This window comes from Siphateles boraxobius, unplaced genomic scaffold, assembly GCF_051911475.1.
Source record: "Siphateles boraxobius isolate OS27281-9 unplaced genomic scaffold, OSU_SipBor_1 9, whole genome shotgun sequence".
NCBI lineage: Eukaryota > Metazoa > Chordata > Actinopteri > Cypriniformes > Leuciscidae > Siphateles > Siphateles boraxobius.
The window spans coordinates 4,458,577-4,485,491 of record NW_027509219.1 but is presented as its reverse complement, the minus strand read 5'-3'; the positions used below and the strand labels follow the sequence as shown (position 1 = coordinate 4,485,491).

At 39.7% G+C, this 26,915-nt stretch overlaps 1 protein-coding gene across 1 annotated transcript in view; it reads right to left on the bottom strand.

Annotated features, from left to right (window-relative positions):
- Nucleotides 1-26,915, bottom strand: part of plch2a (phospholipase C, eta 2a) — a 162,224-nt gene that overhangs the window by 24,673 nt on the left and 110,636 nt on the right. Inside the window, exons 4-11 of the mRNA XM_077224548.1 lie at nucleotides 24,285-24,528; nucleotides 23,541-23,670; nucleotides 14,618-14,788; nucleotides 12,257-12,350; nucleotides 10,842-11,045; nucleotides 10,480-10,600; nucleotides 7,618-7,789; nucleotides 3,255-3,362 (exon numbers count right to left, since the gene is read on the bottom strand). Coding sequence (XP_077080663.1) covers nucleotides 3,255-3,362; nucleotides 7,618-7,789; nucleotides 10,480-10,600; nucleotides 10,842-11,045; nucleotides 12,257-12,350; nucleotides 14,618-14,788; nucleotides 23,541-23,670; nucleotides 24,285-24,528 — 1,244 coding nt within the window. The remainder of the gene's footprint in view (nucleotides 1-3,254; nucleotides 3,363-7,617; nucleotides 7,790-10,479; nucleotides 10,601-10,841; nucleotides 11,046-12,256; nucleotides 12,351-14,617; nucleotides 14,789-23,540; nucleotides 23,671-24,284; nucleotides 24,529-26,915) is intronic.

Below are 26,915 nucleotides of genomic sequence, written 5' to 3'. Positions count from 1 at the left end.
GTACTGGTTCTATAGCCCCTTTGCACAGCAGTTTGGCTATTTCTGCGCGGAGTAGATGTGCTACTTCCGCTTTCACTTTCATCTCGGTCAGTGCTCGAAAGCGAGGGGGACGGCGAGCGAACTGTAGTGAATAGCCCTGTCATATTGTGCTCAGCACCCATTCTGATACCCCTGGAATAGCCTCCATTGCTTTTACATGTATAGCTAGGGGCAGAATGGACTCCGGGTCCCGATCGCCGCACTTTGTGGGCTCGGGAAACTGAACCGGAGGTGTGTGTGTGGCATGCGCACCCTCGGATCTCGGGAACAGCGGCTTGCTGACAGCGGTGGCTGACTGTATCACTTGTGACATCCCGATTGCTTGGAATGGGGAACATTTTGTGATGATATTGTGTGCGAGCGGAGCCTTGGGCGAAGTGTTTGTCAGTATGCGTGAGCGCTCGTGAGCGAGCATGTGACTTACGTTCATAACTTGGCCACTGTGAGGCTGTTGCCGTGTAACAGAGCGGGTAGCGAGTAGGTGTGAGCACAGATTTGTGGACACATTGTCTACATCTAGCACTCGAGCGGCATTCACCAGCTTTATGAGAGTGGGCTCTGTGAGTGTGTGAGACACGGGGGGTATGCTGCTTGTCTGTAGGGGTGAGCACTGAGGTGTGGGCACATTTTCTACACTTAAAACACCAACGGCGTTAGCCGGATAACCAGACATTATACTCTTTTTGAGATTTCTCTGGGTCGCCGTAAAAGCGGCGGTTGTGTGCAGGCGAGTGGGCTGTATTGCCGACTCGTTGGCTGCTAAATACACTACTGCAGTAGCCTTCTCTGAGGGGACTGACAGGGGTCTTTTCCTCTCTGCTATTGCTAGGAGGACTCCGCATGCTCGGGTTTCAGCGCAATCCTAGGGCGGGGTCCCCGTGGGGGAGGCGGCCTGTGGTGGCTGGACGAGCGCGATCTAGGGCGGCTGCCCTATCGTCGCTGCGAACACTGGGGCTGAGCTAGACGCTGGTTAGAGCTTCGTGCAGGCGGCTGGTCACGTGGGCGACCTGCAGCAAAGCTAGAGCGTCGTGGCAGGAAGAGGTTCATGGCCTGTGTGGTCTTCTGCACTTCGGAGAAGCGGTCGACGATCCCGTTTACCGCTGGGCCAAAGAGACCAGTAGGAGAGAGCGGCGCATCGAGAAACGTTGCGTGCTAGGATTCCCTCATGTCAGCAAGAATCAACCAGAGGTGCCTCTCTGTGACGGTAAGCGAAGCCATGCATCTCCCGATCGCTTGAGCCGCGGATTTCGTAGCACGCAATTTCATGGCGGCTGGGTCCTTGCTTTTCTCATTCCATACGCGGAGGAGATCAGCTTGAAGGATCTGAAGCACAGCCATCGAGTGCAGGGCAGAAGCAGCCTGTCCGGTGGCTGTAAACTCCCGGCTGAAAAAAGCTGATGTGGTCCTGCAGGCTTTGGACGGGAGGGCAGAATTTGAGCGCCATCTCGCAGAGGAGGGGAAAAGGTGTGCTGCGACCAACTCCTCCACTGGGGGAATAGCTTTATACCCCTTCTCGGCGGCGTCGTCCACTTGGGAGAGCGTCAAGGAGACATGTGAGTGCAGTCTCGCGGAGAATGGTGCATTTCACGATTTAGCTAGCTCAGCATGAAGCTCAGGCAGAAATGGTGCCGATCTGGAAACGGGCGGTGGGCGGCGACTGTGCAGAAAACAGCCATGGAGCCTGTTGGGCGCGGGCTCCTTCGGCAGTGACCAGTCCAGTCAGAGTTAGTCGACGGCCTTCGACAGGAGGCGCTTAAGCTCTGCGTCCACGCCAGCCCAAGTCCTGCTGGATTCCTGGATCGAGGAGGAAGCGGAGTGATGTGAACTCGACCACTACTCGCTGTCCGATGCCAGGATGGAACAGCTGTCACCTGGGTCAATACCTTCGTCCCCTGAAGCGGCGGCAGTGAGGGCCGAAGCCGGCAGCTGCATGTCCGGGAGGGGCGGAGAAGAACAAAGAGAGGCCGGCGGGATGCATGCCGGCGAGCGTTTCACTGTGACCTCAGGTTCCGGTCGCCTCTGTGAACGGTGCTTCTTCTTGCGCGGTCCAGAGGGCGGAGTGACAGCTTCCACATTGAAGGCCTCTAGTCGAGCCCGCAGGGTCGACAACGGAAGCGCTTTACAATGCTCGCAGACCCCTGAATCCAGGGTGCGTGGTCCGGGCCCAGGCAGAGAGCGCAGATCACGTGGCAGTCTCCTGCGCTGAGCGGGGCTCCACGCGAGCCACAGGAAATGCGAGGCATTTTGAAAAAAAAGCCTTGCGCTCTTTTACATAGTGATTGTCACGGCGGCGAACACCCACAGAATGCAAAGCACTAAAAGGATACTTGTCGCCGGATAGCGTAGCAGGCACGGAAGGCTGAAGGCGGCAAAGACGACCGGCTTCCTCAGGCGCTTTCCTCTGTGTGCTGGTCGCTGGTTTCGACGGCCGCGGCTTCTCTCAGAGTCCAGCGATGCGAAGAGCTTGGCTGAAGATGATGAAAATCAGTGAGCTGCCTACCTAGCCTGATTTTATGCACTAAAACACACCCCTTTTGGCGGGCTGTGACGCATAAAGGGCGAGGGCACCCTCATTGGGCGTGATGTCACGCGCGAGGCTCAGTGGTAGGCTGCTGCAGTTGCCGCAGGGCAGCCAATGAGCACGCAAGACTGCCTGCTCTAGATCTGCTAGCTGCTGCACTGCGTTGACAATAAATGGAAAAATTAGGATAATTTTTTGGCTTCAATATCTCAAGAAAAGATTACTTTACCCGTAGCGTAAGCAACTTACGCAATACGAGAGAACCTCTCGTAAGATAACTCTCATTCCTATTACTATAATATGAAAAAAACATTTGTGAAGGACAATTATAAGAAAACATAACTACAGTTTTTGTAGAATTTGTATTTTAATTAAAAATACACAGAATTATTGAAGAAAGAAATGTTTCATCAGAGTTCATAATAGTAAAATCTTATATTTATAAATTATATAGTATATTCTGTATATGGATGACCTACTGTACAACATATGCCAAAATGCGCAGTGTATAATATAACAGCGGACAGCATGGAATATTGTATCCCATAATGCACTCAATTTGCCCTTCTATTTTCAGTGTGTTGAATGAACATTAGCTACTCTCTCATTGTTTGATCGGATTACTTAAAGTTAACACATTTTTTCCACTAAGTATAATTTAAAATACACCATATAATCATCTAACATTACTTACATCTCCATTCATCAGCTTACAGTCGTCCTCCATCTCATCTGCACTGTCTTCATCAGACACATCCCCCTCCTCTGCGTTCTCATCTATATTTGCAGCAAGTTTTTTGCCCTATGGAACATATAGAAAACATGTGAAATGTGTTCTAATTCATATTTAACACTTGTGCAGTATAAACAATTGCAGTCAGGGGAAGAGTTGAAAAAAGAAGCAGATAAGCCAGACAATTTCTGCTTGATTCCCGTGGTGACGCTTGCACTGTGTTGGCTTTCTTTATCACAGATAAAGTGAATGAAATGCGTCATTTTTCAAATAAGCAGATGTTTCAGCCATTTACATGTAGCAACAAAACTTAATTCAGTACTTTATGTACTGCAGCTACTGCTTAATACAGATTCTGTATGTACAACAATAACAAGCATTTACCAATAAAGTGGGATCTATATTTTGCATCAGTTTTATTTAGATAAACATGACTATAACATGAAAACAGATTTTCATTGGCCTGGCATTGGCACTGTCTGCATAATTTCAACTAACATACACAGCTTTAAGTTAGACACTGATTAGCTGCACAAAGTCGAACACACCTATAATTATTTCTGTAATTCCTTTGTTGACACTAATGTTGCAGAACTACATATGTGGCCTTTAAGACATAATCAAGGCAAAGTAAACATTATTTATGTCTTTCTGGTGCTGATTAGGTGGTTTTAATGAGCAATCACTTTCTACCATTTATAAACTATAATATGATGACACTAACAAAAATACTCTGGAATCCAGTTCATAACCTACAGTGAAATATTAGAAGGCCCAAAATCTTGTTCCACACAGCTGTATGCTAAACATCTTTGTTTTTAAACCTGATTGGCTGTTGTTGTTAATTTTCAAACTGATTTTTGTTGTTGTTTAAGTGCAGATAGAAAAATATTTTTTCCAGGAAATGTTAGTGTAACAGAGGTAAGCTAGAAAGAGCTGTGCAAGTAAACCTCACTCTCCTGGCCTCAAGAGGCGCACTAGCGGCTGATTCTAGAGGCTGCGATCTTAAGCGTCTTTGTTAGCGCGCTAGCCTCCCATGCCAGATACGGCAGTTGGGATCCTGCTTGGAGAGTTGCGAGTAGAAATTAAGGGGTTACATTGGTGCCGTGACCCGGGTGGGATTGAGGTTTAGGGGGGCGAGTGTAACAGAGGCTAGCTAGTAAGAGCTGTGCGAGTATACCTCACTGCACCGGCCCCAAGAGGCGCATTAGCGACTGACTCTAGACGCTGTGATCTTTAGTGTCCTTGTTAGCATGCTAGCCTTCCATGCCAGAAATGCTGGTTCGAATCCCGCTCTGAGTGGGGCAAGTAGAACCAGAGTGATTAAATTAGGACACAGTGTAAGGACACATTGGCAGTAATAGGAAGAGTTGGGGCCAGATACACAAAAGAGGGAAAATTAGTGTGAGAGCACAATTCCAAAAAACAAAAAAAACAAAAGCGCAGATGGGAATGGAAAGTTCTGTGCGCAATATACTGACGACAAATTAAAGAACACAGATGCAGCCGGATCATTTCCATAATGACCAGTGGAAGAGCAGCCCAAATTAGCGTCTGGTTTAAGACATGCTTTGGGCGGTAAATAATGACGCAACACAAGTTCATGCTGCATGATCAGTTTTACCACAAGGGGGGCTTATAGTAGTTATTAACGTAAATTGTCTTATTCTTATTCAGTTATCTCTTCTGCATTACCCGCAAACAGCCCTACTATACAGTAGGTGAAAAACAGTATGTGAAAAGATTATTATGTCTGATTTCCTATTACGTATAAAGATTATTATGTCACTTTTTTAGTATTATGTCTGAATTCATAGTATCCAAAAAACAATATAGGAGAAAAGTACCGGGATGACTTCCGATAAGATTCTGAAGTGGGCATCTTATGTACAATTGGAATGTGAATGGCAGTGAAACAATGTAACTGAAGCTGGAAGGTCACATGACAATGATAACAAGGCGTATGTAGTGTGTCCAGATCACATTCATACAACACACATGTATACTATATAAAACATACTTTTTTAAGAAGTCTCTAAGTAATTACTTATTCAAAAGAACATATTTAGAGAGTATGCTATTTTAGAAGCAGCCAGACATTTTAAAAGAAACTTTATTGCCCCTTTGAGTACTGAGCTTTGCTACAGCACGAACGCATGATGCAAGTGCATATAATGGGACTGCCTGCTTGCTATACTAAATGCATTTTTATCGGCATTTCTGTAGAGAATGTTTCTGGCCCAAGGGTCTTATAGAAGTAAACAGCATCTTACAAGACAATTAAAACCATGGGGACATACCGGTTTTTACAGTGTTTTATCAGTAAAAAGTATGATTGAAGCGCACAGAATATCACTTATGTTTGTACTGACTACAGAGATGCAGCACTGACATAGACCAGGACATTAACAGAAAGAGGTCAGTGATAGATAGACAGAAATGGGTAAATCAATAAATGGTAAAACAATGTCTGTAATTAGTTTTAGTGTGTGCTGTTGGTTGCTGCTTTTATTGGCTTTGACGTTGCATTAACGCACTGTAAAATCCATTTAATTTTCTCTACACAATTCTTCTTTTTTTTATCATCAGGGATTAAATTCAAAGTATTGTAACTTTTGCACTACTTTGTTTTTACGTAAAATGAAACAAAATGTAGCAATTAAACTTAAAGGGATACTCAACCCAAAAATGGAAATTCTGTCATAATTTATTCACCCTAATGTTGTTCCAAACCTATATGAATTTCTTCCTTCTGCGGAACATAAAAGAAAATATTTTGAAGAATGTTGATAACCAAAGAGTATTGGTTGCCGTTGTCTTCCATTTAATTGTTTTGTCCACACAAAAGGAAGTCAATGGGAACCGTTACCAACCTTTTTCAAAACATCTTCTTTTAGTGTTCCTCAGAAGAAAGAAATTCACATTTAAACATTTAAGTATTTGTTATAGCCTTGTTCAATGGTAAAAAAGCAATATTCCATTCAAATTCAACGATTGAGCTGCAATGAGAGTGCATTATAACACACAGTCTGTTTTCTGGGCTCCCAGTAGCCACGTGCTCCATGATTCACAGCCTGTGCCGAACAATTTGTCAATACGACCGGCTGGCCCAGTTTACAGTTCAGGATTCACTTTCTAGTGGGAACGTCAGTCTGCCTTCCAATTATAGCGCCAACACGCTTGCCGAGCTGCTCTATCTACGGCCCAATTTCCAAACCTCACACTTTTTTAAAAGCACAGGAGAGGGCTGGACTTCAGCAAATAGATTTTATATCATTAAGACTCTACGGTTTTGCTGCTCTAAAAGTTTTTTAGAGCTAAAAGATAGAAAACGACTAACAACAGCAGAAATTTCTCTTATTTTTTTGGTGAAAGATAACATTTTCTGAGAAAAATAAGTAATGTGTTAAGCACCAAAACAATAACATAAATTGCACTAAACCATGCAATTTTTTAATTTGCATAAAAATCATTTGAAAGCATATTTTTACATATTCTATCCTAGTAGAGTAGCTTAATTCATGTTGTTTAGTTAATTATACAGTATATGTTTATTCAAAAAATTAGTTTTACATCATGCTTGTTCTCTTACGAGAGGTTCTCTCGTATTGCGTAAGCTAGCTTACGCTACGGTAAGGTCATCTTTGCTCGAGATATTGAAGCCAAAAATTATCCTTAATTTTGTATTTAGTGTCAACTCAGTGCAGCAGCTAGCAGACCTTGAGCAGGCATATTGCGTGCTCATTGGTTGCCCTGCGGCAACTGCTGCAACCTACCAGTGAGCCTCGCGCATGTCACGTCCAATGAGGGCGCTTCGCGCCCTTATGCGTCATAGCCCGCCAAAATGGGGGTGGCTTAGCGTATAAAAGGCAGGCTCGTAGGTTGTCTCACTGATTTCATCATCTTCAGCGAAGATCTCCGCATCGCTGGACTCTGAGAGAAGCCGCCGCCGTTAAAACCAGCGACCAGCAAGCAGAGGAAAGAGCCTGAGGAAGCCAGCTGTCGAAGGCGAATCTCAAGAATAAGGATACCGCACGGCAACCAATGAGCAAGCAATATGCCTGCTCAAGGTCTGCTAGCTGCTGCACTGCGTTGACAATAAATACAAAATTAAGGATAATTTTTGGTTTCAATATCTCGAGCAAAGATACCTTTACCGTAGCGTAAGCTAGCTTACGCAATACTCGTTCCCTCTTCTAGAGAGAACCGAGGTTACGTTAGTAACCGAGTATCGTTTTACATCATGCGTGCAGTCATCATCTGAAAATACCCATAAATTTGCAGCTTTTGAATGAACATTTGTAAAAAAATGTTAGACAGTTACCTTGATGAGTATTTTGCCTTTAAGGTCTTCAGGTGAAGGCAGGAGTCCAGATGGGTCTGTGGGGATGGAGGATACGTCCAGTTTATCACCAAACACTTCAGTCAGATACAGAGCCATCTTCTTTTGCTGAGGGACACTGCAGTGATTCTCAATGGACAGAATCACTGGATACCTGAGGAAATAGTCCAAAAACATGCATTTACAGATCTATGATAATAGTGAGGCTAATAAAAATACTTAAAATGTAATTCAGGTTTGAGACAGAAGGCTTAAAGGTGCAGTAAGCGTTTTCTGAGAAACGCTGTTGAAAGTGGATTGATCCGAGCACCAAAACACATTTGGCCAATCAGCAGTAGGGGGCATGTCCACTCATGAGGGAGGAGGAGAGAGAGTGAGCAAGAGGGAGATTCGAACAAAGACTGTAGAAAGAGAAATGGCTGAGAGACAGAAGAGCTTTAGGACACCCGTTAATATTAGAAAACCTTCCCAGTGCTGTAGAGACCTAAGTGGGAAGCCCTGAAAAGGGACGCTGAGGTTGCTTTGATTCTGCTACATACATGAGGAACATTGGTTTTGCTCTTTCACAGAACCAAGATATGCTACATGCATATAGCTAATGCAGAAATCTTCAAAACAAATTTATATTCTTTATGGCTTAATATAAAAAATCATATCTGAGGTGGAAAAACACATTTGATGGTTAAGCAATCATTATTTTCAGTGATTTCATTGAAGTCTTATTTCTTACTCTCTTTGTGGAAAACAGTATTTTTGGTACAAGAAACCTAGATACATAAGTGAAAACAAATAGCCCAAGATACTGCTAACTGACAGATTTTTACTACTGTAAATGTGTAATTTTACTGCCACTGCAATTTATAAACAAACATGCTAATATGGCAAGCCAAATAGACACATAACAGATGCATATCACATCTGACATATGAGTGACACATTGTCAAAAAATAGCTTTTTGTTTACTGCGACCTGCAAGAACCCTTAACAGTGTGCGGCTTCATTGCATTATGACCTTTAGCAACAACAACACCTGAAACTCATAGCGATGGAGGAAGTCATGTAGAAACAAGCTGTCAGTGTGAAATGTTCATGTGGACACAAACGTTCACACGTTCCCTAGACCCTCAGCTCAACTGTGCTGTCGTCAGGCTCAGAGAATGGGGTATTACAAAAACAACGTGACTGTGGGCTAGCATTGATTGTCCTTCACTGCCAGCTGTCAGGCACATAAACCTTCAGGACTGAAACTTCTGAGTAATAGTTGTCGTCTCTCATATATACCCCGGAAAAAGCAAAATATATATGTATGTGTGTATGTGTTGTGTGTGTGTGTGTGTGTGTGTGTGCGTGTGTGTATAGACACATAATTTATGTATAAATCTATATATTAAGCATGCATATATTATATATGGCAAGATAATAAATTGATTAAAGTGTTTTAGCAGCTTCTTATGATTTCTGTTTAATTATCTCATTCTTGTATTATTTAAAGGGACAATGTGTAGTTTTTTAGGTATTTTTTTATCTAAAATCAATATTTTTATTCATAAATATGTCCTCAATGGTGTAGAAATACCTCTGCCAATTATCTGACTTATCCTCGTAAACGAAGAATTTATTATCTTTATATACATGTGACGGGTAGGTCCACGGAGGCTTCGATGTAGTTCCGCCATCTTGAAAAACTATAATAGCAGAGAGGGTCAAAAAGTACTAGGCCAACGCGTTTCTGCACCGCGTTTTCGTTCAGAGCCAGCGTAACTGAAAGCAGCAGAAACGGAGGAGCAGAGCAGTGAGAGGCGCTTCAGTGCCCCGGCAAGTTTAATAGTTCATGTTTTTCACAGTCAGTAATTCATACTGTAACATTTGTTTGTTCGTTGTGTCACGTTGCAGTTTGTTTGAAATAACAAACCTGTTCACCCGAAGGAAAACTCGACGAAGTGCTGTTAGAAGACATCCTGTCATAGCTTTTTGGTACATAACGGCTACCGTAGATGCAACACGCATTTGAAAAAGCGGGGCGCTGGAGAGCACAATTCGTTTGAATGCAATATATAATTTCACCGCTAGATGGGAGAAATTCCTACACAATGTCCCTTTAAATATTATTTGTTCACAGATACAGAAATTGTAAAAAAAAAAAAAAAAAAAAAAAATTGTAAATGTACTTATTTGTACAACTAAAAATAATAAGAAAAAGCGACAACGGTTTGACGAAATCAACTTGAATTCCATAACTTTTTGTCGGCATGTTCTGAAGTTGATCTGATTCGATTTTCGTGAAACTGGATTAGCGGTCTAGGAGTTTGAAAAAGTAGGTTTTTCATAAAATAAAAAATTCATGGTGGAAAATGAAATTATAGGTTGCATTTAAAGTGTCTTGAGCCAAAGAATCAGAGGAAACATTTTTGTTTCTAGCCCTTACATTTCAAAAGTTATTAACATAAACATTAGTGAAAATTTGGACATATGGTGGAGCTTGAGGGTTTGAGTTAGAGACTCCCAATTTGCTATGGTAACTGTTCAGACTGTCCTCTAGCTGTGTGCCAAATTTCATAGCTTTTTCACAAGCGGTTCTGTAGGCTGCCTTAGCTTAGGCTTTCATGGCGGAAGAAGCAGCGTCGGTGCTTGGCCTGTAATCATAATAACTTTGTATGTGTACACTAAAAATAGCATTTTCTCACAAAAAGACTGACTCAAAATAATTATACATATACTTTGTTTTGCTCTTGTCAGCTTAAAAACAGTCACAAAGTCTGGCTTCTTGTTAGTTGTTAATATTTGTCGACCACTACCTATAACCGTCTGAATCAGTTAATATCCAATATATCCGATGTCTCTTACTGGGTTTTGATGAATGCATATTTGTTGATGGTCTCAATAACATCTTTAAAAAGGATTTTGGAAGTCAGGGTGTAGCCATGATGTACGATTGGTTCTCCATCCTGCCCATCCCAGCAATCCACTAAAGGATGATAATAAAACAAAGTTAAAATTTATTAAATGGATTCATTTAAATGAATGAAATAAATGTACATGTAAATTGATACTTTTTCCTTTGTATTTCTCAAGAAAACGAAAGTATATTTTACAAATCACACAAAGAGCTTTGATTCTCATGAATAGTTTGGATCACAAACTGTGAAAATGTATTCACTTTAGGAAGATAGACTAAAAAGCACATTCGAAAATCAGGCCAGTCTTACCTTCCACACATCTGCAGCCGGCCTGAAGCACCCAGGCGTACATATCCACCCGAGACTGGGACATGAGCTGGTCGCCCATCAGGTAGGTGTTGTGGGAGGAAGCAATGAAGTAGTTACTGAGTGGCTGCGTCATGTCCTGGTTTACCTCGTAATGCTCAGGGTTGAAGATGTCCCCAGCAGGACTGCGCATGTAATTTGTAAAACCTGTGGTGTACAGTTAGAGGAGATTGTGAATTCCTGTCTACATTAGTTGATGCAGCACAAAAAAAAATAATGCAATGTAGTCTTGAAAACTAAAGAATCTACCTGTGTAAAAACATCATTTTGTTATAACCTGTCAATTTCTGTCAAGTTTCAACTCGATTTTCATCACCAGCAATTCAATTCAAAGTAGTTAATTAAAAGAAATTAACTTATCACTGAACAATGGGACTGCAAATAAACTGAAGTTTTCAGTGTCGATTGATTTTGTAATTAGCTTTAATGTATATTAGTAGACTGGTGGGGTTAGAATGAGTTGACATGTACTTGCAAAGTTACTTATAGTCAGTAGAATGTCTGTTGGGGAGCATCAAAATAAAGTGTTAACAGGTATTTAGCAGACAGTCTACTAATACTCTAATAAGAGTTAGTTAACATGTAGGTACAACGTTACTCATAGTCAACAGAATGTTCAAAAGGGACCATCAAAATAAAGTGTTACCCAATTTACTTATTTGTATCTTTATTTCTCCAAAAGTATTTTCGCAACATCCAGTTTATACTTGACGCATAACTGAAAACTCCTTTAAAGGCGAAAACACATTAGCAACAATTCGCGGGGGAAAGGTCCATAGTCCACTGTCAATAGTGTAGTGATGCATCAAGCTGCGCTCACACAGAAGTCACTTTCAAACAAAGCAGTTTTCTGTTAGTAAACATGCCGAGTTCACATGACCAACTTAAATCTGATGAAACTTTTTACATTTCCAGGTTTCTCAGAAGCAGAGGTCATCATAGTTGGATACACTTCTATAGTAGTAAATGGAAACTACAACAAATATAATTATTGAGTTCTAAGACTTTCCAAAAGAGAAAAAAATATACATAGAGAGATTTTGTCAGAAGAGAGAAAAATGTCAAATTTGCCATCAATCCCTCAGCCGTTGTATTAGAAATTCTCTAAAGCAGCGTTAAACAGTTAATCTGTAATTTAATGCCCAAGTAATAAAACACAAGATATATGTGCCATTAATGTACATTAATATTTAAAAAAAATTAAATATAAACAACTAAAAGTAAAGGTGTCATTACTGGTTGTAAAAATGGTCCATTATGTGGATTCCCATTGAAGGGATGTGACGACACTTTAAACCTCCTGACTTCTTAAAAAGTAACATTTGAGCAACTAAATTTTAGAAATAAAACATCCGTACCGTCAATCCCCAGGACACCCAGAGTCTGGTTTTCAGGACAAGGCTCAAACTTGGACACAATTTCGAGGCAGTGCTCTTTTGAGACACTGGTCATCTGAAACAAACAAACAAACAAACAAACAAACAAACAAACAGTAAAGAAAGATGAAAAAGTGAATGATTAAACACTTACAAATGTGAAAAGCATGCATTTAATACAGTTACAGCCAATTTTAATCAATATTACGTATGAAATGTGTGATAAAGAACACCACAGGGAACCATCTTCACACAACTAGCCCATCTCCGCTCTGGAGTCGATTGTGACGCCTGACAGCTGGCGTTTAAATGGACTGATTAGTCAATGAGATTCCCATCCACGTCAATCAGTGTTAGATATTTCCTCCAGCTAATGCAGTGGAGGATGTCGGGATACTGCCAGCTGTGGGTACGGAATCGCAGTAAACTGCGCAGTACATCAACATCGTTGTTGATGATTAGCTGCTAGTGGAACTTAAAGGGATTGGTCTAGTATATTCTCAGCTCTATTTTGCTCAGTCCATTAACGATGCTATTTGATAAGAGACACTTTTTTTCTTCTTTTTTTTTTCTCTGCTGGTAACTACTTGAGACAAATGAGAGTGGAGTGTTATCATGAAGAAAAGGTCTGAGTAATACCATTTGCTTAAAATGCTAATTTCCTCATTCCTATAGTTCATGGTGTAGCCTATGTTTAATTTCAATTTGACTGCATGCTAGTACTTTATAATGCTGTACATGAATGCTTTTAAAATTTTAATGAGATTTTAATGACCGGCTTCAACATCAGCGTTCTGTCAACCACTTACTTCAAACACCACTTGAATCAAACATCACATGGATTTTTTTATTTGCTAGTTGAAGTAATATGAAAATGTACCACAAGAGATGATTTTACAAATGAGGTTCCATAGGTTAATGAACATTAGAATAGAATTAAATATCATTCATAGTTGTTAACATATCAATTCACTTGAGATGAATGTAATATTCAAATTAAATCACAAATCAGTTATGACATGCAATCAATTGTATGTTATGACATGTGAACGTACAATCATTTCCTGAATGTTTCTATAAACAATTTATGAAATGGGAAAATGTGAATGGCTAGTTGAGGCATAACACTTTCATCATCTCTTTATCTGTCACCATTCTAGGGTGCATTTCCCAAAAGCATCGTTAGCCAACTTGAACAGCATAGTTCAAGAAACAAGTTTCCCGAAATCATAGTTCTAATGAACATTCGCAAACAGCATCGCAAAGTTGTGTGGTTGGAACGACAGCTTTAGACCTTTGGTTAAAAAGCAGAGTTTCTTGTTTGCATGACATGTGGACTCAATAAATCCATATCTTGAACCAAATAAGCAAGCTGACATTCTGTAAAATCTGTATCTTTTATTTAGAATACATATAAATGTCATTTATGTCTTTTAGTTTTTCAAGAAATTTAAAGCAGCGTTTTTGAAGAGTGTGCATGTGCGAATGTGCTCTAGTACTGTACGTAAAAATGAGCCTACTGTATGATTAAGGCTTTCCTGAGTGTCTGTGCTTGCAACGTCAAGGGTTCGATTCCCAGGGAAAGCAAGAACTGATAAGAATGTATATGTGTTGCCATGAAATGCAATGTAAGTCACTTTGGATTACCTAACACCATATTATTACTGTACCTTTACAACTTCAATTTAAAAGGAGATATGGTGATAATTTAAAAAAAAGTTCAAATGTACCAAGTAGTCTCTCAACGTCACACATAATGCACGGTTGGTAACGCAACGCTTTCTTCTTTAACCTTAATCAGTGTTTTATATTTTTTGAATTTTAATTTTATAATCAATTGATTCATCATTTGACAGCATGTAGGTGCATTTAAATATTTATGTTTGAACAAGGTCACTCATTTATGAAATTCAGAGAATTTCATAACCACTGCAAATGTACATTTTATTTTTCAGTGTGAATTACCTGTTAATGTACTAAGTAGTGTTAATGTACTGTTAATGTGTTAAGTAGTGTTTCAGGCCACTAATAAAAATTCTAATAAATCTTAAGCTGCCCCCCTTAGCAAAGCTTAATTGACTTCTGTGCTGTTCTTTAAGACCATAAAAGAGAAGGATTTGAGGGTGTGTGAGGACAGTCTTGCCAAAATGTTGAGAAAAAGCCTATAAATAGTCACATTAGCATGGAAAGGTTACGTTGCATTTTCATTGAGCTTATCAAATGATGTGCCTGAGTTAAAAAAGAGGTGAAAACAACATGCATGACAGATGCTTCACAGTACCTGCTGCATTTTTTTGGTATTTTTATCTTAATAGTGGATTTTACCTGCCAACCACGCCTCACCTTTTGTTCAGTCTCAAGGAAGCGTTTGAGGTCATCTGTGTCCAGGTGGTCTTTATGGTTGCTGTAGGTGAGCATCAGCAGGTAGAGATCACGTCGTGTTGACATCATCTTATAGAAAGAGCAGAACTCCTCAAATCCCAAAGTGCCTTGGTTGTCATCAGTGTCTGCCTCCTAAAATCAGAGATGGAAAAATTTGGATAAAAGAACATCAAGGTGAATCAAGCTGTTTGCCATGTACGTAACATTGTAGTTAAAAGTTTTTGTAGTTCAAAGAATTTTAAAAACTTTTAAAAGAAGTTTAAAAGAATGTTCATGCTGCTCTGTTCCATAAAACAAAAGCATATAGTGTCTAGGGGCTGTCAAGTTCAGAAAAACAGGGAAAACAACCATGAAGGAACCATAAAAGTAGCCTATATGACTCATGTGTGGTATTCCAAATCTTTTGAAGTCATACGCTATTAGGTTTTTGTGGAAGAAACAGATTTTGTGGAAGAAACAGAAACAGATACAACTTACCTTACTTGCATTACATATACAGTATTCAAATATCAAGATTCCATTTTTAATGTTAATGAAGCCAAACAGCGAGGTTCTTGCGTGCCTCTCATCTTAGGGGAATATTTTCAGTAAATAACAACTACAATTATTTGTAGTCATAACCATACAGGTTATGCCTTTTTGTAATTTTTGTAGTTTGTAGTTTTCATTATATTGCAAAGAGCGATGTAAACATTTTGCTAATCAACTTCTTTTGTGTTCCACAAATGAAAGAGTCACATTAGGTAAATAATGGGGGAAAAAAATATTTTTTTGGATTAACTATTCATTTAAACCCTGGTTGCTCCAGGGCATTGTACCTGTAATAACTGTTCTGTTTCTGTAATAAGTATACAATTCTTTATGGATGACTTTTTACATAGTGTTTATTTTATTATAGAAATTAATATGGCATATTCTCCTGGATTTTTTATTAAACATTTCAGAGTTAGCCTCCTCATATCTGAAACAGTTTATGGTCAGGCTTTCAGATTTTTTTCATAAAGATATTTCATGCAAACAAACTGCTCATCACTTTCTACATCCAGAGATCCTCTTACAGAAAATACCACAAATATGCCTCTAATCCAAAGGTTTATGATCTGTAACCTTTTTAGTTTGTGTGCCATTTCTTGACTAAAAACACAGTAATACACAGTTGTGGGTATTTGCTTCCTAAAGCATGACTTCAGTCACTGATCTTTGGCTACGATGGAGGATAAACCAGCAGCTCTTCAATCAAATGAGAAATGGATCATTCAATAACAGCAACCCACTATCAAAATTAAACCCCTGCCTTGCTGAGAAGCCAAACCCATAAAAAACAACAGCGACTCCACATCTCTCCTACAGCTCTCAGCCCATTAGAGCCCAGAACTGTTTTCTCAGCTCACTGAATCCCAGGCTCAGACGCCAGCGCTGATCCGGAGAGCTGCTGAGTCAAACACACACGCAAAGGCTTGCGGTGAGCCGAGGCGTGGAGGATGTAATAAACCCTGAGCTAAGCGCTCGAGAATTGGTGCTTTATGTTGAGAAGCGTGAAAACAGGTCACAAACACTGAAGATGCCGAGAAGAGCCGCATTCACACTGCTCCCTCCGAGGAGATGGCATCACTTCCTCTGAGTACAGGACTGAGGTATCTAAATTATGGACCTTACAAATAAATACATTACATATTTAAAAATTGAATATTTTTATACAATAAATATACTTATAATTAAATTATTACATTTAAAAAAAACTCTGAAAAAGTCAGGGTATTGCCATACGGTTGTTAGTGATTGTATGTTATTTACTGTCAAAAAAGCCATATCTTTATGATAATCTATTCTCTAGATGTAAAAAAAAAAGAAAATTCAATTTTTTTATCGGCCAGGGCCGGGTTCCCCAATAACGATGCATCTTAGCTCTTAAGAGTGCTCTCTACGTGCAAGGTTATGAACGCTCGCCGCAATTCCACGCACGTTTCCCAAAAATGCACTTAACATGAACACGCGAGAACGCGCTATATGTGCTACTTAAGAGTCGCTGTCCAGTTGAGAAGTGCTGAAATATAACCTTATATGGAATCGTATTCTGAACGTTTAACCTAATAATTGTCATCTGTTGTGGATTAGCAATCAAGACAAGTCTATATAAAGCACCTACCTAATACAGGCACTGACAAAATGGCTGAACAAAAAAAAAACAAGAAAAGATACCTTTCAAAAAGATGAAATTATTGTCCTTTTAGAGGAGATAGAGCAAAACAAAGATATCATTTTTAACAGATTTAAAGGACACCATACAAATAAAGAAAAACAAAACATCTGGGAGGACATTGCTACCAAACTAACTGCAACCAGGGGTGTTCAAAGATCAGGGAAGGAGGTCCGCAAGAAGTGGCAGGATTTTGCAAGCCTGGCAAAAGGAAGAGGGCACTGCAGAGGATTGCAATTAAAAAAAACTGGTGGTGGGACCAATGAGTCCCCCCTTCTCACAGCAGAGGAAGAAAAGGCATTGTCAATACTTGGCACAAGTGCTTCAGATGGCATTATTGGGGGTATTGACATCCATGGAGGAGTAGGGATAACTCAACCTGAGCCTGAGCCTGAGCCTGAGTCAGGTCCTTCATGCTCAGAGTAACCATCGATTCATCTGCCATCTCCCAGCACCTACCATATCCTAGTCCTCCAAACAACCCTCCCAGGCCTCAGCCTCTATCTTCAGTGTTCCAGACTGCAGTCACAACACCTCAGCAGTTTGAGAATGACTGTAGCTGTAGTCAGGACCTAGTGCAGCTGGAGAGGGAGAAGCTAGATGTCTTGAAAGACATTAGGCAGTGCCTTCAAGAAGCCAATGAGAGAGACAACAACTTTCAACTGCAGCTCATTGAGCTCAAGAAGGCCAAGCTGGCCTTAGAAGAGAGGAGGCTTGCAATAGAGGAGATGAGTTTTGCAAGGCCCTCAATTTCAGTGCCAATTATCTTGCCAGAAGACACAGGTAATGTGATTTATTGTTCAATGAGGATTCATGAAGTTTTAGTCATTTCTTGTGCAATGTGAAATGTTTTCTATATGTAGTTATGACTCATCCCACTGTACAATGTATTTTGCAGGTCATGGGGAACTGAATAGCCCAAATTAATACAACTATACAATGTATTTTATTAAAGGGTTAGTTCACCCAAAAATGAAAATTATGTCATTAATGACTCACCCTCATGTCGTTCCAAGCCCGTAGGACCTCCGTTCATCTTCGGAACACAGTTTAAGACATTTTAGATTCAGTCCGAGAGCTTTTTGTCGCTCCATTGAAAATCTATGTACGGTATACTATCCTTGTACAGAAAGGCAATAAAGACATCATCAAAGTAGTCCATGTGACCTCAGTGGGTTAGTTAGAATTTTTTGAAGCATCGAAAATACATTTTGTTCCAAAAATAACAAAAACGACGACTTTATTCAGCATTGTATTCTCTTCCGGTTCTGTTGTCAATGAGTCAATGAATATGTAATGAGTTCATGAGTCCACTGACGTAAGACGAGCTGATGTGTTATCTGGTGCGCCCGAGCTTCGTTTACAGTCTGCGGGAGACGCACGCTGTAAACAAAACAATTTTTGCAAACATGTCTAAGGATTTCGACACAGGGGAAGACTTGCATTTTTTTTTAACCAGACATATTTATTTAAACCCGAATACACGGACGCACCAGATAACACGTCAGCAGCGTCTTACGTCAGCAGCGTCACTGGCCTCGTGAACCGGAAGAGAATGCAATGCTGAATAAAGTCATAGTTTTTGTTAGTTTTGGAACAAAATGTATTTCCGATGCTTCAAAAAATTCTAACCAACCCACTGAGGCCACATGGACTACTTTGATGATGTCTTTATTTCCTTTCTGGACAAGGACAGTATACCGTACATAGATTTTCAATGGAGGGACAGAAAACTCTCGGACTAAATCTAAAATATCTTAAACTGTGTTCCGAAGATGATCGGAGGTCTTACGGGCTTGGAACGACATGAGGGTGAGTCATTAATGACATAATTTTCATTTTTGGGTGAACTAACCCTTTAATAAAGCTAGACGCAATGTTTTTTATGTCCACGTGTTTGTTGAACCATGCACACAAGGCCTAAGGCCATGTGAAATACTATAATAATTGTTATGAGTTCTTCCAAGTGTTTCTGAAGTAAATGGCTAATGGTTGATGATTATTTTCAGACAGTTTCAATATTATTAATATATAAAGTCTCTATATTTAGCGTGACAGATAGCACAAATATATGTACAGTATGTACTTCATCTAGCCAATACATTTCTACAGGTATAGACAAAAAAGACATGTTTTACCAGTACTGTTCTATGTATACATATTTATAAGTAGCACAACTTTTCATCATTATGAACAGAGGATAGATTAAAGGAATATGTAATCTATACAATTTCTAAGCATGCCACACCTTCACTTTCTTCAATGTAGGGGCTAATGTCATTACTGAAATTGATGATAGGCAGTGGGATATGTGAACATTATCACAGCCTGATGATCATCACATGGTTCCTTCAAATAAGCTAGGATTAGTATCGAGTTTACACCTCACTAGACTTTCAGAGGAAAACATGGCTGCACTACAACGTGTTCTTCAATTGAGGGTTCAGAGAAAGACAAAGACAGAGACGACCACGAAGTAGATTGGTGACTTTAAATGCCTTCGTCAGACAGCATCAAAACCCCTTGGATATCCTTGATGACATGGCTATAATTAGGCGATACCGTCTGCCAAGAAGACAAATAGCCCAACAGCTAAATAGCATTGGACCTCAGCTGATGCGTGCCACCAGGAGAAATTTTGCCTTGTCCCCTGAAGTCCAACTCCTATCAGCCTAGAGATTCTATGCAACAGGCAGTTTTCTCCAGGTACTTGGTGATGGGCTTGGACTAAGAAAGTCATCAGTTTCAAGAGCTGTTCAAGCGGTCACCAATGCATTACTTCCACTTGCTGCGGAACACATTAAATTTCCAGCATCAAGACAGGACATCACAGAAATACAACCGTATTTTTTAACACATCATCACATCCCACAGATCATTGGAGTGATTGATGGTACCTTGATCCTGATCCTTACACCATCTGTGGATGGCCATGTATATATATGCCGCAAAGGCTATGCAGCTATCACCTGCCAGGTGATCTGTGACCATAAGGGTTTGATCACAGACATTGTGGCAAGGTGGCCCGGAAGCACACATGACTCCTTCATATTCACCAATTCATCTGTGGGTCAGGCACAAAACTCACAGGGACAGTGGAGGCTGCTTGGGGACAGTGGTTACCCACTGAGGCCATATCTCTTCACGTCTGTGGCTAATCCTATGAATAACAGGGAGACAAATTTCAACGAGTCACACCGTTTTGCACGTAGTATTATGGAACGCACAATAGGGAGGTGGAAGATGCGCTTTCGGGCAATTCACCAGTCCAGCGGTGGTCTTTTGTTTGCTCCACAAAAGTGCTGTGCAGTAATAATAGTAACAGCTATGCTGCACAACATTGCAGTGCAGATGAGAGTGCCCTTACTAAACAGGGAGGAAGATGAAGAGGTGGAGGAGATGGAGGACGAAGATGGCATGGGACCACATGACCAACGAAGAAATGCCCAATACATGGCTGGTTTTCATGCACGTCAGCAAGTCATTGACAGATTTTTTTGAATCATCCCTATTTTGGCCAGTCTTTGAAGCATATTTTCCACATTACTTATTTTATGAATTTTTTGGTTCATTCATTTAATTTAGATGTGTAGTTCTATTTTTTCTTCTCCTTTTAATTATTTCATTTATAAATTCATTTAAACAAAACACGATTACAATAAAGTACAATCAAAACCTTATATTATACTCACGTTGCAGTGTAATCTGTTAAATCTAGTTAAATTAAGTCACGATGCTTTTGGGAAACAGACCATAATATTAAGATCAGTCGTACGATCGTTTTTGCGAACTTCTTAGGCTTACGATGCTTTTGGGAAACACAGCCCAGGCCAGTCCAATTGTTTGAAAAAAGACATAAATTGAGATATAATTCACATCAATAGAACAAACGGTGCAGATTACTTGTCGAAGTCAAATTGTGAAATATTATTTCAATTAAAAATAACTGTTTTCTATTTTAATGTATTTTAAAATTTAATTTATTCCTGTGGTGGCAAAGCATAATCTTCAATGTCACTTGATTAATATGATAATTTTGTGCTCAAGTAATTTTTATTTTATTTTATTTTAATAATTATTAGTAGTAATTATTATCACATTTCAAAACGGTTAAAATATAAAAACGTGATATATTGTCCTTTCAGGATTCTTTGATGAATAGAAAGTTCAAAAGAACATATATTTGAAATTGTTATATTTTTGTCACATTTGATCAATTTAATATAACCTTGCTGAATAAAAGTATTATATTCTTTAAAAAAAATCTTACTGGCTTTGGACTTATTACTAATTTTTTTTTCTGTAATATATATTATTTCAAACATATTTTGATTTCAGTTTATAAAAAATGTATAAACACACAGCAGATTTCAGCACACAATATGCCAAGAATCACACAGGTTGTTTATGAGGTTAAGCCAGAGAAATCAGGGCCAAAGACTTAAAGTGACATCACTCTCCGTTGTTGGATAGCAGGGCCAGATTGCCCCCCTGTGGTTTACTGTGTCTTACACTAAAGGCCATCTGTGTCCATTTACAGCAGATGGGGTGGATGCTGATGAAGTGTGAAGCTTAGTGACCTGCAAACAGCTGAGGTGAGGTCTCGATCACATACTCACACACAATAATCCAGGTGGCCTTGAAAAAGGCTTTTGAGCCCAGAAACAAACAAGGAATGTCGATATGTCAAACACTGTTTATTATGCATTTAGCAAAAATCTTCAGTGCTGACCAATTATCTGTACTTTCATATTCGAGGTTGAATAATTCTAGATATATGGGACCAATGATAATACAGGACTGTCTCATGTGTATACATTCAAAATATTGTGATTTTTCAAAATACCAAGCTCTAACTACTGCAATTTCTTCCTAGGCTGATTTTAAGTTTCCTAGGCTGAGGAAAATACCAACTAGTACACTTAATACCAACTAGTACTAAGTAATACAGTGCCAACACACCACATTGCTTTAAGGGTTATATTCAACTAATATTTATGGTGTCTTCTGACGGATCTAGTGAAGAGTTTGGATCCATTGTTCCTAACATTTTGGAACAATCCAACATGGAGTAGCTGGCAGCACCTAACATTTTTGGCATCTTCTGATGGGATATGGTGAACAGATTGGATCCAATATTCTTGACATTTCTGAGTCAGCTTGTTGTTGTTTTTTTACATTGTGGAATACACCTGTTGGGTGCTTTCATCGATTACTCTTAAGGTACAGTAACGGTAGCTTTCAGCCAGAAGCAGATATCATCAGGTGGTACCCAACCTTCCTTGAGTGTTCGACTCTTAACCACAACACTCTCCAGTTGGTGGATCGGCAGTGGTGGCCAAATCACTGCCCATCTGCTCCTGGCTTCCTGCTGTCTTCTTCTCTCTTACTCCACATCCAGCAAGAAGCTTGTTCAACCTCCTCTCCTATCCTATGAGTAGCGTTCTTTTTGCTCTTCTCGTCCATACCTAAAGCTGACAACAGCCGCCATGCTGATTTGGCTGGAAAGCCTCTGCACCCTACCTTCATGCCTGCCATCCCTTGTCTTTGCACTCCTGGATTTAAGGCTGATATTTCAGGGGCTTCCTCTTATGAGCCTCCTCACAGCCCTCCTCCCATGGCTCTTTATTAAGAGTGATACTCTTACTCTTAGATTTAAGTGCTGCTTTTGATACGGTGGACTATACAATAATAATCTTACGACTTGAACAATTTGTGGGTATTAAAGGTTGCAGTCTAAATTGGTTTAAGTCCTACCTGAATGCTAGAACATTTTCATTTCACTTTTATGCAGATGACACCCAAATTTATTTGCCCCTAAAGAAAAACTCTCTGATCTTTGAAATTAAATAAATCTGCTAGATCATTAAGGTAATCTCAACAAAGATAGCTGATGGTTCCAAGATCTAGACTTAAGACGCGGGGTGACCGTGCTTTTTCTATTGTTGGTCCAAAATTTTGGAATAGTCTTCCTCTATCCCTAAGACTAGTATCCACAGAGTCTGATTTTAAACCTAAGTTAAAAACCTTTAATTTTCTGATTGGTGTTTTTGATGTAAACTCCCTTTATATATTTTTTACGGTCTTTCTTGTTTTTTAGATATTTATTCTGTTGTACAGCAAAATGGCCAGCTAATATTGCTTTTATTGTGGTATATAAATACAAGTTGATTTGATTCCTGGCATTTCAGAACATTCAAACATGGCATAGCTGGAAGAATCTAACATTTTTGGCATCTGTAGGCGGGATCTGGCGAAGAGATTGGATCCAATATTTCTTGCATTTTGGAACAATCCAACATGGCGTAGCTGGCAGCATCTAACATTTTTGCCATCTTCTGAATATGATGGGATCTGGTGAAGAGATTGGATCCAATATTCCTTGTGGTTTGGCATAGTTTTGGAAAAGTAGACTGTGGTTGGTCACTTTACATACTTTACTGTCTAAGTGGGAGTTTTTGACCAGAATAAGCTACAATGTGACTAGTCTTTATTTAAAAAGTATAACAAAAATCATAAAATATATTGACGGTTCATGAAAAATAGTCAGTTCGTTTTCAAACAGCCCGTGGTAACTTTTCAGATGTTGTACCTTTAAAAGTTGATTTGGCAATATTTGGCAAGTGGCTATAGTCTTTATCAATCACTGCTAATTTTCCTGATCGTATGGCCTGGTGGTCAGCTTACCTTAAACATCTGTTTGACTTTCTGTCTGGGCAGGTTGACATTTAGCTTGTGCAGGAGCTGTAGGACTTCACTGATGCTGAGGCAGCCGTCTCCATTCTTATCTGCCTCTGCGAAGGTCTGCTTCAGCCATGTAATGGGAAGAGTTAAGGGTCTGAGAACATAGAATGGCAAGCATCCCACCAACAAAATATTACGTTCGGCACTGTTTTATAACAAGAATTTAAACTGCTGATGTTGCGAGTTTGCTAAACAATGTCTAAACCAGTAGTATGACAATAGCTCAGATTTTTTCAAAACTGGTCATCTTTTCACGTAACAATCTACCTTTCTTTTCTTTTTTAAGGAATAGCATGATAAAAAGGCTATGTCACTATTCACTGATTAATTTGATTCCCAGGGAAGAAGATCCTGAACTGCATTATATGTCTCCCAGATAAGGAAGACAAGTTTGGGAGGATTCAGGTAACCTTGACTCAAGCTAACTGCTTTTTTATGATAGCTTGACAGTAACTATGTCTTCATAATGATAGGTTGACGGTAGTGAACTACTTTTATAAATGCATAGCTTGAAATACTAAATTATGAAAAACTTGTGTTTTGGAGTTTCCTCAACAGGGAATCTAACTCTGCTGACAGTTCTAACATGTTCATGTTTCCCAATCTACTAAAAATCTGATTGATAGTAAGGTAGATAGCATAATCTTTATTGAGTTTCTGTCATTGAAACTCCTTTAGAAAGGATATTGGTCACGAGTGCGTTGTCGTTTGGCCAGACTGTCTTCATCGCTGATGCCGGCCATAAGGTACTTAAGGCCAGTGATCCAGGTGCGAGCTTCTTCTCCTGTACCTGACACCAGGTCAAGGGACGCCATGTGCTCGCCATAGTAGATGCTGAAGCAGCAGTTGGGATCAAAACTACCGTCAGCATACCGCTGGAAGATCTCAGACTGCTTCCCCTCACACACCTCCCGAATGGAGTCGATTGGGACTGGGAGGAGAAAAAGACAACAGGGACTGAGTAGTTAAAGAAAGAGATTACATTTATGCTATAATCCTGAGTTGTTCGTTAACATTCTACTTTCCTTCAAGCTGCAAAAATCTAAAAGAAACATCTTTGTGCACCAACATCCTAATGCTACGAATGTGTGTAATGAAGTCCCTCAAGAACAGATCATGTAAATGAGAAGAGCAGATGGCTACCTCAAATTAAACACTCTACAATGCCAATGTACAACATCTAGAAACACTTAATTCATCAATTCGTGCTCATTTAAATCAGATCATGTCTGCCAAGAGCAGGGCCGGCGCTCCGCATACGCACATCACGCACTGCGCGTAGGGCACCAAGTGCTTGGGGGGGCACCAAAAAATCTGGGTCGTGAAAAATCATCACAATAGGCTACTAGTATAAATAATAAATAAAATGTCTAAAGCATGTTAGTATACAAAAGCAATACAAAAGTAATATAGGCCTAGACCAAATTAGTCAAGAAAAAGGTGAATCTCCTGTGCCAGTCTCCCTCTTGTGCCCCCCCTTCCTACTTCCCAGTGGTCTGTTCATGGCTCAATCAATGTCAAATTTGGCAGACACTGACCTCAGACATGGCCTCGGAAAGGCACCAAGAGTCGGGGGCGGAAAAAGGAAAAAGAAGAGACAGCGGGATGATACTCGTGCGTCGCTTGCAGGTTAGACAATGTTTTAAATAAAAATGTTAGTTTTGTAGCGCGGGCGCCCTTGCGTCGTGTATGCATGTCCAGGGGGGCATCGCTAGTAGTTGAAATGATCCGGGGAAGGCTTTTTTAGCCCTGCATGTTGAATCTTTTATTTTAACGGGGGTCCGGGGTTTTCTCCCCCAGGAAATTTTGAAACTTGGGCTGTTTAAGATGCAGTTAGTTTGTTTGAGAAGAAAAGGAAGACCGCTTAGATACGCTTTTTCGTTGTTGTTCTATGCGAATAATGCGGTCATTTTCAAGAGGTTCATAGGCCAAGGCCCAAGACCACCAAGCATTTGTGCTTAGGGCACCCAAATGGCTAGCGCCGGCCGTGGCCAAGAGTAGCCACATCTGAACAGCATGCTATAATGGCACATTACTCCACCCAAAAACAAAGCAATTCTAGTGACTACTGGAGTGACATCTGATTCAACACATGCCTGTTTTCAAAAACCCATGTTTGAAATGTAACATGATATCAAGATGAGATTTTAGAGAAAAAAACACAACATATCTGTTTATAACTTGATTCTGATTGGTCAGTCATGGCTTTCTGTATATTTCATTCAAATATTCTTGTATAATGAAACTAATGTGTGTTAAACTGTAAACTGTACTATACAGTACAAATTGGTAATGAAGTTAAGAAAGAAAGATAAACAACAAGAAAGTGTGGTTAAGAAAGATAAGCTACAAGAAAGACCCGATGGAATGAATGAACAAACATCCTTTTCTTTCGTGTGTTGACATTTTATTTTGAAACAGAAAGTTTGAGCAACATGTCAAACAGCTTTTTGAAAAGTAGCAAAAAGCTAAAACAAACTAAACCAAACCCTAATCCTAACCCTATAATAAGTACATGTAGCTACTTAATATTGCCCAGTACATAAATGTATAATTACAGTGTAACAATGACACCTTAAAATAGTGTAATCAGTATTCAAAATACTGTAAAATATTATACCCTAAATAGCTTAAAGATTGTAAGTATCTTTTTGTTTTTATATTGTTATACAACTATGTTTTCAAAAGGATAGGTTTACTGTGGATTAAATATTTCACATTAAAGTGAGATAAAATTACGTATACAGATAAGAGGTTTTTATCTATACTATAGCAGATACAACGGGAGTATAAAAAGCATGAAAAGTACCATCTGTGTGCGATTTCCACTAGGATACCTCTAGGCTGCTAAATAATGCAGATTGAGGTAGCAGCAAAAACTCAGATGATCTTATTGTTGAAGTATATATACTCAAAGGCTCAAAGACTCAAAGTTAACTAATGAATCTCACATGATTTTTTTTTTAATGAACCAACTGGTGCATACTGAAATCTTTCCGGTTAAGACTGATGAATAATTGAGTCAACTTAAGAAGCTGATTAATTCCCCAGCCTGCGGTGGAATGTCGGGACTCTGAACTTTATCCCCCCTCGTGAGAGACAATGAGTGCTGTCATTAAGACATGAATCATCGGCTGTGCTACTGAAGTAAGCATCCCCTGTGAGGCGTAATGTCAATAACTCATGATAGTTGAGGACATCCCTAGGAAATAGTAAGGCAAGAGAGGCAGCTCAGACATACACACGCTAATCTATTCTAGTCATATGCTTGACAGTAAGAGCAATCAAATTACATCTGTAATAGATAGAAATATTCAT